At 37.8% G+C, this 16,054-nt stretch overlaps 1 protein-coding gene across 3 annotated transcripts in view; it reads right to left on the bottom strand.

The window, feature by feature from the left end:
- The window catches only part of LOC108527348 (phosphorylase b kinase regulatory subunit beta), a 115,319-nt gene that overhangs the window by 71,451 nt on the left and 27,814 nt on the right, over positions 1 to 16,054 (bottom strand). For all 3 annotated transcript variants that reach the window (XM_017868558.1, XM_017868550.1, XM_017868567.1), the window contains exon 6: positions 14,584 to 14,678. In XM_017868558.1, coding sequence (XP_017724047.1) covers positions 14,584 to 14,601 — 18 coding nt within the window. In that variant the 5' untranslated portion in view covers positions 14,602 to 14,678. The remainder of the gene's footprint in view (positions 1 to 14,583; positions 14,679 to 16,054) is intronic.

Raw genomic sequence — 16,054 nt, 5'->3', positions numbered from 1 at the left:
GAGAGAGATGATTAAATTTATATAAATAAACATAATAAAAGCAAAGGGTAATATATTAGAGTGACTGAAGACAGAGGCTACTTTAGATTGATGGTCAGAAAATAACTCTCTTAGAGGGTGTCATTAAATCTGAGACTTAGAGACAAAAAGGAGTGTGCTAAGGTCTGGTAACAGGCACTTCGGGCAGAAGCAAAAGTGTGCGAAGGCCCTGAGAAGGAGAGAGCCTGAAGTGCTGGAGAAACTGAGAGGAGACCAGTGTGTCTGGAGCATAACAGGCAAGCAAAAGAGTGACAAGAGATAAGGGTGGAGACAGCTAAGGCCCCACAGGGCCCTACAGGCAACAAGGCATTTGGCTTTCATCTAAGTGGAATGAAAATCTATTAAAAGGGTTTCAAACAAGGAAAAGACTCAATATAATCTACATGTCTACAACAATAGTAATAAACACATATATGGTACTTATATGGGCCAGGCCCTGCCTAAGCACTTTACATACATATTAACTCACATGATGGTGGCTCTCTTGCTGCCATATAGAGATGACTTACACGGGGCAGAGTAGACATATGGAGATTAGTTGGAGCCTGCAGTTGAGAGATGATGGTGACCTGGACTATAGTGAAGTGAAGAGGTGGGAAGAGGGAGCTAGGGAAAACATTTGGGGACTATTTAGAAAACAGAATTCTGACAGGACTGGATTCAGAAGAGAAGAGGTGAGGCAGGCAGAGAGGAATCAAAGATTACTTCTATGCTTTTACAGTGTTTAAAGGAGGAAGGAGTGTTCAATTGTGCTGAATGTCTTTGAAGTCAAATAGACTGGCATCTGAAAAGAGATCACTGGAGTTATCAATTAGGAGGAGATTAACAACCTGTTGCATGTGGTTTTTGTAGAGTGGCAGTGTAAGAAGCCAGACTGTGTGTTACAAGGAGTGACTGAGAATTGAGGACATGAAGATGGTGCAAGCATTTTTCTAAGCTGCCTGAAAGGGAAGGAAAGAAGGGAAGTAAAACAGGCCCTTGAGAGAGGTGAATAGCTGTGGAGCACTTAAATACAGTCAGGGAAAGAAGTAAGTAGAGAAAAAGGTACAAAATATAGAGGAAAGAATGAATATCAGTTGGAACAACTGAAGGTAGAGGGAAAAAAGCTGGGTGAGTTAATGCCTGGGGATGGAGGTTTTTCTTAGTCTTCTGGGATTCAGAGGAAGAGATCCAATTGTAATTAGAGGCAATGATCTTAGCATGTATTAGAATCCATTAGCCTAATTTTAATTTTATTTTTATAAACCTGAGAAATTAAAGCTCCATCTCCCACTTTGCACAATTTTGACAAGGAAGGGCTCATGTTCTGCTCCATAGGGTTATTCATTCTTTGTTGCCATATTAAATTCATATTCTTGGGCTGAATTTATAGTTTCTTCTGATTAATGATATGATTAGGAGCCATAATCAGTGTCCAGATACCTGACCATGTTACAGTGTCCCTCTCAATTCATCTTCATAAATCAGTTGGTTCTACAAACCACAGGCTCCCATACAAGATGTTTTTAAATAAGGTTGGGGAAACAATAAAGATGCTCACAGAAATAAATGAGGAGAACATTAAAATATAAATATTTGCTCAAAACTCATGAAGATTCATAAACTTTATGAAAATTATTCATGAAAATATATAAAAATTATATGAATTATATGAATATGTAGCCTTCATTGAGCTTCTGAAAATCATTTTCAAAAGGCAGATTTCTTAGGCATTATATTCTGATATTTCTAATTCAACACCATTCTTAAGAAGTATAGGATACAATAGAATAATGTAATCTGAGAAGAGGAAATAAGTAATTAAGCTGTGTCTATAACAAATCAAAACTGTCAGGCTGGGCGCAGTGGCTCATGCCTGTAATCCCAGTACTTTGGGAGGCCGAGGTAGGTGGATCACTTGAGATCAAAAGTTCAAGGCCTGCCTGGCCAATATGGTGAAACTTCGTCTCTACTAAAAATACAAAAAAAAAAAAATCAGCCAGGAGTGGTGGTGGGTGCCTGTAATCCCAGCTACTCAGGAAGCCGAGGCAGGAGAATCTCATGAACCCAGGAGGCAGAGGCTCCAGTGATCCAAGATTGCTCCATTGCACTCCAGCCTGGGCAATAAGAGCAAGACTCCATCTCAAGAAAAACAAAACAAAACAAAACAAAACAAAACAAAATCAAAACTGTCAATATATGGAGCTAATTTTTTAATGGAACCAAATAAAAAAAGAAACCCAAAAAACAAAAAACCAAGTTCAAAAGCCATTAAAACAATGGCTTCTGTCTATACAGTGGTAGTCTTAATCAGAGATACACAAAGGGATAAAAGAAATCTAACAGGTTAAATACTAAACATTTAATTTCTAAGTTGAATACAGTCTAAAAAATATATCCAAAACACTGAAAATATAATGTTTTCCTCCAGACCTTTTAGGATTTTTTCTCATCTCTTTAATGAGAAAGAAATATTACTTATATAATAAATTATTGAAATAAAGAACAGCAATATTATTTATTTAGCTTGCATAATGTGTCAGACATTTGGTTAAGAGGTTTACAGATACTATCATTTCATCATAAACACAACCCTGATTTAGGGATCATTATTCCCATTTAAAATATGACAAAAGAGGGGCTTAGAAAGATTAATTCAATTGTCCAAGGTCACAGAGTTAATAAGTGGAAGAGGCAGGTTTTATAGCTAGGCCTATATGAGATGCAAAGCCACTATACTATATTACTTCCTTAAAAACAAAAATTTATTACATATATATGCAGTGTTCTTTGATCTTTAAGAAAGTAATTCATGTAAAACTCTATGCATCTGTATTTTTAGAGGAGAAAGCATGAAACTCCCTCTTTCTCATTAATTTGAAAAATGAGAGACCAAGTGTACTATATGTTTTAGCTGAGATCTATATAAATATGTACACGATTTAGCAAACAAGTACTGACTTTCATCCGCAATTTGGAAACTTGCAGTACAGAAAATAAGCTTTTATGACTAAAAAGCATTCCTTTCATACTGGTCTTTTCTCCAAAGACTGTCAAAGTAGATCAATCCATTTTAATTGGCATATTAAATGGGCTAGTCTACTTCGCAGAGTCAAAGCTTGGGTGTCACTGAATATGAAACTGAATTCTCTCAAGGGTGTGTCAATACACATGATCTGCTCTATCATGATAATTCTGCCATTAATGTAAAATACTGCCTCAAGTAGCTGACTAAAAATACTTGTATTTTATTCACCTGCATGATGACAAAAATACATGGAACTCTCCAAGGACCTCATGAGAGAAAAATCATTCCTCAAGAAAGTAGGGGCTCCCAAAGCCCAATCCTCTGGCTTAGAAGGGGGCAACTTGTCAGGATATAGATTATTAAATATGGTGGAGCTAGAAGGCATTAATCGATAGGTTTTCTTCAAAGATCACTAGACCTTCAAAAACTGCGAATGTATTCAAAACAGGAAAAAAGTGAAGTAGGTAAATTTCAGGTTAAATTCATAAATTTATTCATATTTATGAAAAACTGAGATTTCTTTCTTCAGAGAAAAATGTCAGAAATACAGATTCATTAAAACAATACTAGATCACAATAATCCTTGTACGTCTTTATTCTGGACCATAAATCTTGCTTTCTCACTTCTATTTTTCCTTCTTTTACATTTTAGCCATGAGTATAAGAAGTTTCCATCCTGTAGACGAAATATTTTATTATACATCATGCCTATTATTGAAGCTTTTAATTTTAATAGGTTAAGTGTGTTAATTAGAATTATGTTATTAAATATGTTTAAGCTCATTTTTTTGACTTCCAATCCAAGTTTTCTCAGTTCTGGATTTTTTTTTTTTTATCAAGGCATTGAATTTTAATTGGCTCAGGTATTAATACCAATTGATAAGAAACTCTTCACTACCCTTCAAGACGGCAGACAGAATTACCTGAGGAGAAACTCTGTGTGGCTGTGGCATATTCAGGCTAGGCTCTCTCAGAAGCATCTTTGATGCCTTGACTATTTTATTCTGTTTCATTATGATAATCGTAAGAACTTCTATTCAGTACTCAAATTCACTCCCATGCTTGTAGATAAATTTGGGTTTTGGGACCCACATAAACACTTTATTTCTTTGCCAAGCTAGTGAAGTTGTTGTTGTTATCTTTTAATCTTTTAAGTAGAAATTATGTCTCAAATTGGTTACACTATTTGAGAACATTAGAATAAACTAAGCCAAATAAAACAGAGCCACATGTAAAATTTCCTTAACCACCTTAAATTTCCTGAAATCTTTTAAAGACTAATAAATCTTTAAAACTGAATAGATTTGAAACAAAACTTTAAAAAAGGAAATAGCTACAAGTCCATATTGTAGGAGTGCTATATAATGTATCTACTAAATTAGGAGGGGCTTATAACCTTTCTTGGATTGCAGTAAACTCAACTTCCTGAGCAGATGGTCCTCCACTATATAACTGCTCTTTAACTCCTTACAGTCTGGCTTCTGGGCACACTACTCCACTAAAGTCACTCAAAGGTTACCAATAACCTAGATTATGGAAGCCAGCAACAGAAGCGCTAGAAGGCGATTTACGAATTAAACCCAGCCAAATAATTTTACAGATTAGAGAACTACACTCCAGAGATGCTAGGAGTCCTTCCCCAGATTATACTGCAGGTGAATCACACAAGGTCTAAAGAACTAGCACCTGAATTTCTGCCAGTGCTTTGCTGCTCCTCCCAGCCAATGAGGTAGTCAGCCTTCCTGAACCAATACATCAAAATTCTTTACACCTTACACTGTTTCAATTTTCTTGCTAGATTACTCTGTCCTGCCCTTCCCGGAACATCTTTTTTTCTTTTTCTTTTTGAGACAGAGTCTCACTCTGTCGCCCAGGCTGGAATGCAGTGGCATGATCTTGGCTTACTGCAACCTCTGCCTGCTAGGTTCAAGCAATTCTCCTGCCTCAGCCTCCTGAGTAGCTGGGACTACAGGTGCGCACCACCACACCTGGCAAATTTTTGTATTTTTAGTACAGACGGGGTTTCACCGTGTTGGCCAGGCTGGTCTTGGACTACTGACCTTGTGATCCACCCGCCTTGGCCTCCCAAAGTGCTGGGATTACAGGCGTGAGCCACCATGCCCGGCCAGAATATCTCTTTACTCCACCATCCGCATTACCTATACTGTGGCAAAGAATGAAGCCTGGAGCCTGGCCTTCCAAGAATTGTCTGCTCCCATAGGTTAATTTCCACCATGAACCATGTTCAATAGAATACAATCTTACATCTTTTATTTATATTAACTACTGGGCACCTCAATTAATTGTCATGTCTGCATTGGGACTATCAAAATACAAGTAACAACAATAGCTAAGCCCAAGGTTGGATTCAGAAGCATGCAGTGTGCCTCCTGTGTTCTTAACCATTTTGCTAGGCAGAACATCCAAACAATATGAAACCTTTCCTATTTGTACTCTTGAATATTGAAATAGTATTTTCATATCAGATTTTTTTTTCTATGATTCTTCCCTTGACACTAGAATGGCTTATTTATGTAAAAATCCTGCTTTATCCAACAACATCAATTTTGATAAACAACATCAATTTTTCTTAAATTGGTTTAAAACAAAATGAAGGGGAAAAAAGCAATTCCTGGCTGGCTATTGCCTGTTAAATATAATAGTTTCAGACAATATTCCAAAAACATTTAAAAAGGTATGAGGTGTATTTTCCTACTTAACCAGGAATCTTCTGTATTCTAATTAGTATAATACACATGTAAAAATAAGTCCATTTGCTACAGAACTCCAGAAACCCACCCCTTAGTTACTATAAATAGATGTTCTCTAGGGATCACCTTATCCCTAGTGGACAACTGTAATGCAAAATACAATAAATCAATAAAATGCATATGGCCAGCTGCTTGCAGTTTCTGCTGCAACCAGAGCTCTCCCAAGTTTGAATGAGCTTCAAAGGCTGGAAACAACAGTCTTCAAGAAACCATTATCTCACATTAGCACGGCAGAGGTGCTGCAATATGAACGACGAAGGTCTCATTCATAGATAATCAGTGGGTACCCGGCACCAGAATTACCTAGGCAACAGAAGATGATGGGTCCTTTAATAGGAACAAGTTAGGGTGAACAGGGAGAGGGAGTAAACACCTCCTGAAAGTGTTTTCCTTTGGATAAGGAAGAAGAAAATCCCTACTAAAATTACTGTTATAGATCTGTGGACTTGGTTTCACCCTAGCATAACAGGGAAGAAGAAAGAAGGAAATAATTAACATGATGATATAATGAATCCCAGCATACATTTTGTACTGATGGGGCATCTTCGTATTTAATTTTTCAGATCACTTTCACAGGCCTCTCAGCATCGTAAGGCACAGGTGCAACTGTGTTCTTATGATGTGATATTCAGCCAGGCTGTTCAAGAAACAAGCTATTTCTCCTGTTAACTCCTTCACAACATTACAAAAATCACTGCTTCCAAAAGCTTGACATTCCCTCCTTCCTTTCCTTCTTCAGTTAACACCTTCATATTGGTTTCGTCACTTGACAACTGTGTGACCTTGGAGAGATTACTAAACCTCTCTGAGACTCACGTTGTCTACCCGTAAAATGGATATAATATTTGTCTCAGAAAAAAAATGTTAAAATCAGATATAATGTGTATAAAAGTGGAGTGTACACTGCCAATAAACAAAATAAACACAATCAATAGTAGTTATCATTGTATCTATCAATTCTATTCTCTGGTCCTGTCAAATACCAAACTAGGCTAACAGAAGACAAGAGTAAGACACATTCTCTACTTTCAGGACCTCTTTGAGGAAGTGAGGCACGTAAACCAACAACTGCAATAGTGACATGTGTTGAAGTATGCAAAAGAAATCAGTCTTAATGGCACAGCTTCTAAACACATGACTTCTTGCCCGGGAGTAATTTGTAGGATGGGATAATATAGTATTTTGTATAATTTATTTTCCCCAAATCAAATGTGCCATAGAAAAGTGGGGGTAGAGAAGCAGATACTGTTACCCTGTTTATAAGAATAAAGGATGGTCCAATGAACAGTTTGCGGTAAATTTTCCTTTAAATATGACTTTCCCAGACAATTTAGTAAGTCTGGTGTTTAATTTACTTGGTTTGTATCTATTTGGGGCCATCACAACTATTGAGTAAATATCTACCTCTACTCATATATATCACAGTGTTTGGTTTATTCCCTAAGAACTGAAGAAACATTGGGTATAGAAGGAGAAAAAGACACTCAACAGAAACCGAGGAAAGACTCAAGCACAGGAGGTGAGGCCTGGGCTCCTAGTTCCAGAGAGCAGAGTGCATATATGCTCTCAGTTCTCATCTCTCTTCAGATCCCAGAGAAAAGACCGGCTACAGATTTAAAATAAACAAAAAAGACTAAGTCAGAGCAATGACAGAAAGAAGGTCATGAGATAACAAGGCATTTAAACACATTTTAGTGTAAAAGATGGCAAATAAAAATGCATTAATGAATAAAGCAGAGCAGAGAAAATCTGTATAAAACAAACAATACCACTTAGAGTATCACCAAAGTGCTGCAGTAGGTATGAGAGCTGACCCACCAACTAGAAGAGACCCAGAGGGGCACTTGGTTTGCAAGCACAATGGAGGACAGGTGGGAGAAGCGGAAGTGAACAGAAGGACTGATTAAAGGCCACAGTGGCCAGCCACATGTACCACACAGGGAACCACAGTCAGCAATAAAGCAGGGCTTTTCTCCAAATATACAGAACAAGCTGGCTGGGGTGAGTTAAGGCTTCCACTGCAAACAACAGATTCTTCAGATTCTTCAAGCCTTTTATGTTCTGGCATTTGGCAAGGGTGACAAGAGTCTTGTTTGTTCCCAATCAGATCTCTGATACATCAATAAGGTTAGCCAGGAGACAAAACTCCCATCACCTCTCCCTCACCTCTGGATGGGATGGTGGGGGTAGCAGACTACTACTTAATATATTGAGAATAATCAGCTCACTTATCACACTAATATATAATTGAATGATGAGGTCTACCAGGTATGTGACAAAATAACCAGTAGGAAGAAAGAAAAACACCATACTAATGAAACACACGAACATTAGTATGGAAATTATGCTTAGTGAAATAAGCCACACACAGAAGGACAAATATGGCATGATTCCACTTATATGAGGTAACTAGAATAGGCAAATTCATAGAGACAAAAAGTACAGTAGAGATTACCAGGGGCTGGAGGGAGGAGAGAAAGAGGGTTACTGCTTAATGGGTACAGAAGTTTTGTTGAAGATGATAAAAAAGGTTTTGGTATACATAGAGGCAACAGCTACATTACATCGTAACTGTACTTTATGCCACTGACTTGTACACTTATGAATGACTGAAATGATATATATATATCTTTTATATGTATGTATAATATAATATTTATATTACATATAGATACTATATATTATATTATTATATAAAATATTATATATATATATAGTATATATTTATACATTATTACATTGTTGGGAATAGGCCCCCAAATCTGGGCCATAACTGCCCCAAAACTGGCCACCAAACAAAATTTCTGAAGCACTGGTGACATGCTTGTGATGGCCTTGACGCCCACCACTGGAAGGCTGTTGGTTTACTGAATGGGAGGGCAAGGAACACCCTGGGCCCCCAGGGTGGAAACCGCTTAAGGTGTTCTTAAACCACAACAATAGCATAAGCAATGTGTGCCTTAAGGACATGTTCAATGCTGCAGATAACTAGCCACAAGCCCATCCCTTTATTTCGGCCCATCCCTTTATTTTCCATAAGGAATACTTTTAGTAAAATCTTATGACTGGCTTGGCTGTCAATAAATATGTGGGTAAATCTCTGTTCAAGGCTCTCAGCTCTGAAGGCAGTGAGATCCCTGATTTCGCACTCCACACTCTGTGTTTCTGTGTGTGTGTCTTTAATTCCTCTAGCGCCGCTGGGTTAGGGTCTCCATAGCCAAGCTGGTCTCGGCAATATATAATATTTATATACATCATATATATTTTATTTTATTTTAAAAAAAGAAAAAATGTACTGTGAAGAATCAACAAATGTTGACAACTGTATAACCACATGCAAAGAATGAAGCTGGCTTTACACTTCACACCATATATAAAATTAACTCAGAATGGATCACAGTTCTAAATATAAGAGCTAAAACTATAAAATTCTTAGAAGAAAATACAGATACCAATCTTCATGACTTTGGATTAGGCAATGGTTTCTTAGACATGATACCATAAGCACAAGCAACTAAAGGAAAAAATAGATAAATGAGGCTTCTTCAAACTTCCGTGCTTCAAATGACACCAAGAAGAAACTGGAATGATAATCCACAGAATGGCAGAAAATTTTTACAATCATATAAAGGTCTCAGAATATATAAAGAACTGTTACAATACAATAATAAAAGAAACAAATCAATTAAAAAACGACCATAGTATCCGAATAGTTCTGAATGTTCTAAAAGTGGTTCTGGTAAATATACTAAAAACCATTTAATTGTATGCTTTAAATTAGTGAATTGTATGGGATGCAATTCTACCTCAATAAAGCTGCCATTAAAAATAAGTGCTCAATAAATGATAGCCATTATTGTTTAAAAAATTACTCTGAAGAAAAAAGATGAGTAAATGAACAGAAGAAATCTTTTTTACTTGTAGAAAGACTTATGAACATACATTATCCACTATAAAAATTGGAAGTAGGAATAAGATGGCCTAGACAGATAACTATTAAAGGATTCTGAAAGCTGGAAAGAAAGCAGACCGGACTGGCCAGAGGCCTCAGCCCTTGAAGAATGGCAATACAGTGAGATTCTTGAGACTACATATATGCTAGGCTGGGCAGTGCAGGAGTCTGCAGCCTGAAATAACCAATAGGCAAAGAAAAAAGAAAAATCTGTTTCACCAGAGGACTGAGAAATGGAAAGCACAACGGAGACCAAGTGGGGAGCTCTAATCTCAGCTCTTCAACTGAGATACCAGTTGGCCAATCTGTCTTCAGCAGCAACTTCAAAGTCCTGGTGAGCCAACCCAACCCAACCTCTGCTTCACAACCAGAGCACTAATGGGCCAACATATTTGCAGCATCAACAAAGAAGCCCCAGAGAGCTTCCTGACTCCACAGTGCTCTACTACTCAGGTACCCTTGGGCAGTCCAATTCACCTGCAGAGGTTTCAAAGCAATGACAGTCCTACTCAACCCCTGCTCCACACCAGGGGCAACAGCAATTAGGCTGATCCTCCCATGTCAGCTGAGCCTGGTAGCTTCTGGCCCTCCACCCAGTGGCATAAGGAGACTTAGGACAAGAAGAAATGGGGCATTACCTGTAGAGGAACACAAATTTGAACTGACAGGGAATTTCTCATTTGAAACTACGGAAGCCAGAGGAAGTGGCACAGTATTTCTTACTGCTGAAATAAAACAATTGTTAACTAGCAATCCTATATCCAACGTAACTACCCTTCAGGAATGAAAGTGAAATAAAGATATTCTCAGACAAAGAAAAACTAAGAAATTTGTTGCTAGTAGACCTACCCATAGATAATGTCTGAAGGAAAGTCTCCAATCAGAAAGAAAATAACAGAAGAAGGCTGGGACATTCAGATAGGAAAGAACATGAAATGGTAAAAACTGAGGTCAGCACAATAGACTATCCTTCATCCCATGAACTTCTTGAATCAAAGTTTATGGCTGAAGCAAAATTTTTCACAAAATTTGATGTGCTGCTCAATGAAGACAGAGGAAATATTTTTAAAAATTATGTTTAAGAAATGAAAAAGGTAAGGGAAACTAATGGAAGAGGTAAGGTTTCTATAATTCACTTAAAGTGGCAAAATTATACCACTATACTTTTGATAACTTATGAATGTATACAGTAATTCCTAGAGCAACCAACTAACACAAATTTAAAAAGTGATATATGAAAAAACATAATAAATGAACATTATGAATAAATTAAAGTGGAATTCTAAAGAATGTTCAAATAACCTGCAGGATTTTCTTCAATGTGTGAATGGTTAAACAAACTAAGGTACCACCATACCATGGCATACAACTCAGCAATAAAAAGAAACAAACTATGTGATATGGTTTGGATCTATGTTCCCACCCAAATTTCATGTCTAGCTGTAATCTCCAGTGTTGAAGGTAGGGACTGGTGGGATGTGGTTGGATCATGGAGGCAGAGTTCTCAAGAATGGTAGCACCATTCCCCCTTGGTACTGCATAGTGAGTTCTCACAAGATCTGGTTGTTTAAAAGTGTGTAGGCCCTCCCCCTCACTCTCCTGCTCCTGCCATATAAGACGCCTATTCCTGCTTTGCCTTCCTCCATGAGTAAAACCTCCCTGAGGCCTCCCCAAAAGTCTGGAAGCATGGAAGTTGCTATGCTTCCTGTACAGCCTGCAGAACCATGAGCCAATTAAACCTCTTTTCTTTATAAATCACCCAGTCTCAGGTATTTGTTTATAGCAGTTGAGAATGGACTAATACACTGTTGATACATGCAACAACTTGGAGGAATCTCATGGAAATTATGTTGAGTGAAAAAAGCCAATCCCAAAAGGTTAGGTACAGTTCAATTTTTATAACACTCCTAAAATGACAAATTTATAAAATAAAGAACATATTAGTAGTTGCAAGGGTTTAAGAACTGGGGTGAAGGAAGTGGGTATGATTATAAAGGAGTAACACAAGGAAGTCTTACAGTGATATGGGATGGTACAATTAAGCATCTTGACCATGATGGTGGTTATACAAAATTTTAACAAAATGCAATTAATGTAAAATATAGTCAAAAATAAAGAAACAGAAAACATTTGAGAAAAACTAAGAGACTCACAAGATGATAAGAGTGTTTTGCATGCCTGAGGCCTTGGGCCACGGTGTACCAGTTTGTCCAGAGAGTTTGCACTAACAATGTGATTTACAGTGAACATCTGGGTTTTCCCTGTGGGGCTGGTGCTTAAACAATTGAGATGCTGCATGCCTACATAACTGACCTTTAGTAAAAACCATACACAACAAAGCTTGAGCAAGCTTCCCTGATTGGCAACACTATGCATGTGTTGACACATCCTCGCTAGTGTAATTAAGTGTATCTCACTTGACTCCACTGGAAGAAGACACTTGGAAGCCTGTGCCGAGGTTCCTCAGGACTTGCCCCATGTGCCTTTTCCCTTTGCTGATTTTATTCTGTATCCTTTCACAGTAATCACCCCTAACTGTAAGTGTAACAGCTTCTAAGTTCTGTGAGTCCTCTAGTGAATTACAGTGGCTGAGGGTAGTCATGGGATCCCTGACATACCTTCTTTCGAGGGTAAGCACTTCTACCATTTTCAGAAACTGCTTGGACTTTACTACTTCCTATTTACTTTCCTAACTTGTGGCAGGGTTTAAAGCACCTAGTGAATTCCCACAGATAAGTTAGTTACAAAATCTCACCTGTTCAATCATGACTAAGTGGCTACTGACACCAACATTTCAAACAGAGGGCTGCATATCTGGAGATACCCTCTGTTTCATCAGTCCACTTCACCCAGCCCCGGGAACAGACATGGGCATGCCAGGTCTTGCCTACTGCTTAAAATGGCTGAGAAAGTGGCAAGGCAGCTTCAATATTTTATATATCACCACAACCATGTGGCGACATATCCACTCCCAGTAGTTTTCTGCTGCAAATATCCCCATCACCTCCCTCTCAGAAACTGTATACAACACTGCACAGAGGTATTCTGCTATGTGGCTACAGGAGAAGAGCATTTCTCTTAGCTAGGATGTGGCTCCACTTGGGAGGCATGATACAGATAATTCAGTAGCAGCAGTACAAAGTAATTTTGAAATAAAACCTACCTGCAGAGTGAATTCTCTTTAAAATTCACTCTCAGTCACTCATATCCTGATAAGCTTTCTTGAGCAGGAGAGAAAGAGTTGCAAGCAGTATATTGTACACCAAAATTTACACATAACCCACAGCCATCATTATATGTGTCAAGCATGAAACAACTGTTTAAATTGATGATTTTGTTAGCCATATGCCTATGAAATGCTTTGATGTTCTCTGGCTCCTATCCGCACACCACAAATCTGTGACCTATTAATTTATTTTCTAAGAAAAGGCTTTGAGGTTTTGTCATTCTAGAGAAGTGGGTCACACATGTGAAATACTATTTAAGTGATACATATTAGTCTTAAAATGGCTCAGTCCCAGCACTGGTAATATGAAGTTAAATGAATTCCCTATTTTGCCATGTCTTCAAGTAAAATGGTGTATTTCAAATCGGTACAGACTGTACACTTGCACTGCACCTACAAACACTTGTTTTGTTGACATGACACAGTCTGAATCCATAGCTACTAAATGCAAAAATTTAAAAACGATTCCTTCCCCAACACGTCACCAAGTGCTGAGAACAACTCTGCCAATTGTACCAACATGAGCAACACAAGCGGTAACTAAGATAAAGGCCAAATCCCCTCTTACATAAGGAGTTAACAGGCCAGTGGGAAATTTCCATCACATATTAACACAGGAATTTTATGTTCTTGAGAAAACCATAGCATTTATTTACAAGTCTCTCAAATAGCTTCTCATCCATAAATAACTCAGAGTCATTACATGTTTTGTTGAAGACCAGCAAAAGAGTCAGAGAAACAGTGCAATACAATCTAATAGGGCCGTTGGCTCTCCCTTTCTCTTATTAAAACAAGCACTTATTGCTCTGTGTGTATGTGTGTGTGTGTGTGTGTGTGTGTGTATGTAAAATATGTAATTTTTTAAATATAAGGAACATTTCCATTTGTAAGATTATCTTCTGTAAGTGTTCATACCAATCTTATTAAATGTATGTTCACTGCTTAGAATCCAAGGCACACATGCAGGTTCATTCCCTTTCTCCTCAGGCAGTTTCCGCAATCCACAACATTCTCATTTTAACAGTCCTCATTACTGGTATCATTTAATACTTGAGGGTTTGCTCAAGTCAATATCAATCTTGCTGATCCTACAAACACTTATTTTGTTGACACAACACAGTCTGAATCCATAGCTACTAAATGTAAAAATTGTAAAAGTATTCCTTCCCCAACACGTCACCAAGTCGCTGTTGCTGTAACAACTCTGTCAGTCACTCAGCCTTGTCATGGAGCCACAGTGCAGGGGAGACATCAAGCACAGGACTTTCGGGGGATCCCACTCCCTTTGATCACTGGTCCTCCTGCCACCCAGATGCACTGCTTCTTCTCAAAGACACTTGACACCTTAAACTCAACATTCCGAAGATGGAAATGTTTACCTGGAAGGCACTTTTTTGGACCCATCTGAAACCCACTTCCTCATTAACAAATAGCCCTTTACCACAAGAAAATCTTAACTAACCAGAAGAGGGAGAAGCCTTTCCTTCAGAAGGAACAACAAAAACCTATTCAGAACAAAAATACACTCTTCAATTGAGCTTAAATATCTCTGGGCGAGTCTAAATTAAGAAATACAATATCTCTTTACCTGATTGGAAAACCTCATGCTCACGTTACGCTGATCTTTTAGTGGGACATAGCGCTGCACAGGATCAATGTCTTTAGGACTGATTAGTTCATCAACTGAAAAAAAGAAGGGGAATGACATTACCGAAAATGCATTTGCATAACACTATAAACCAACTAGACTTTTAGAAAATACTCCAACAAGAGCAGAATATACATTTTTCTCAGTGTACATGAAACTTCCTCCGCTAGGATATACCACATACTAGGCCATAAAATAAGCCTCAATATATAGAAAAGGACTGAAATAATAAAAAGTATATTGTCTGACCACAAGAGAATGAAATTAAGAATCAATAACAGAAAGAAATCTTATAAATTCACACATACGTGGAAATGAAAACATACTACTAAATAACTAATGGGTCAAATAATAAATCAAAAGGGAAATGAGAAAATATATTCTAATATACTTTCTGATGAGATTAATGAAAATAAAGACAAACACCAAAATCAATGGGATGTGGGTAAAACAATGCTCAGAGAAAAAATTATAGCTATAAAGTCCTATATTAAACAGAAGGAAAATCTCAAATAAATAACCTATTTTTCCATCTTAAGACAGTGGATGAGACGGCTGGGCACAGTGGCTCATGCTTGTAATCCCAGCACTTTGGGAGGCCGAGGCAGGCAGATCACAAGGTCAGGAGTTCGAGACCAGCCTGGCCAACATGGTGAAACCCCATCTCTACTAAAAAAAAAAAAAAAAAAAAAAAATGAGCGGGCCGGGGGGGGGGGCCCCTGTAATCCCAGCTACTCAAGAGGCTGAGGCAGGAGAATCACTTGAACCCAGGAGGCGGAAGTTGCAGTGAGCCGAGATTGTGTCACTGTACTACAGCTTGGGTGATAGAGAGAGACTCTGTCTCAAAAAAAAAAAAAAAAAAAAAAAAAAAGGGGATGAAAAAGAGCAAACTAAATCAAAAGCAACAGAAGGAAGGAAATAATAAAGATTAGAGAGGAAATTAATGAAACAAAGTATAGAAAAACAATACAGAATCAAGGAAATCAAAAGTAGTTTCTTAAAAAGCTCAATAAAACTTGCAAACCTTCAGCTAGACTGACCAAGAAGAGAGAAGACTCAAATTACTAAATCAAGAATGCAAGAAAGAACAGAGATATAGACCAATGGAACAGAACAGAGCCCTCAGAAATAATACCACACATCTACAGCCATCTGATCTTTGACAAACCTGACAAAAACGAGAAATGGGGAAAGGATTCCCTATTTAATAAATGGTGCTAGGAAAATTGGCTAGCCATAAATAGAAAGCTGAAACTGGATCCTTTCCTTACTCCTTATATGAAAATTAATTCAAGATGGATTAGAGACTTAAATGTTAGACTTAAAACCATTAAAGCCCTAGAAGAAAACCTAGGTAATACCATTCAGGACATAGGCATGGACAAGGACTTCATGTCTAAAACACCAAAAG

This window comes from Rhinopithecus bieti, unplaced genomic scaffold (assembly GCF_001698545.2).
Source record: "Rhinopithecus bieti isolate Rb0 unplaced genomic scaffold, ASM169854v2 scaffold_618, whole genome shotgun sequence".
In the NCBI taxonomy this organism is placed as follows: domain Eukaryota; kingdom Metazoa; phylum Chordata; class Mammalia; order Primates; family Cercopithecidae; genus Rhinopithecus; species Rhinopithecus bieti.
This window is presented reverse-complemented; position numbering and strand designations above follow the sequence as displayed.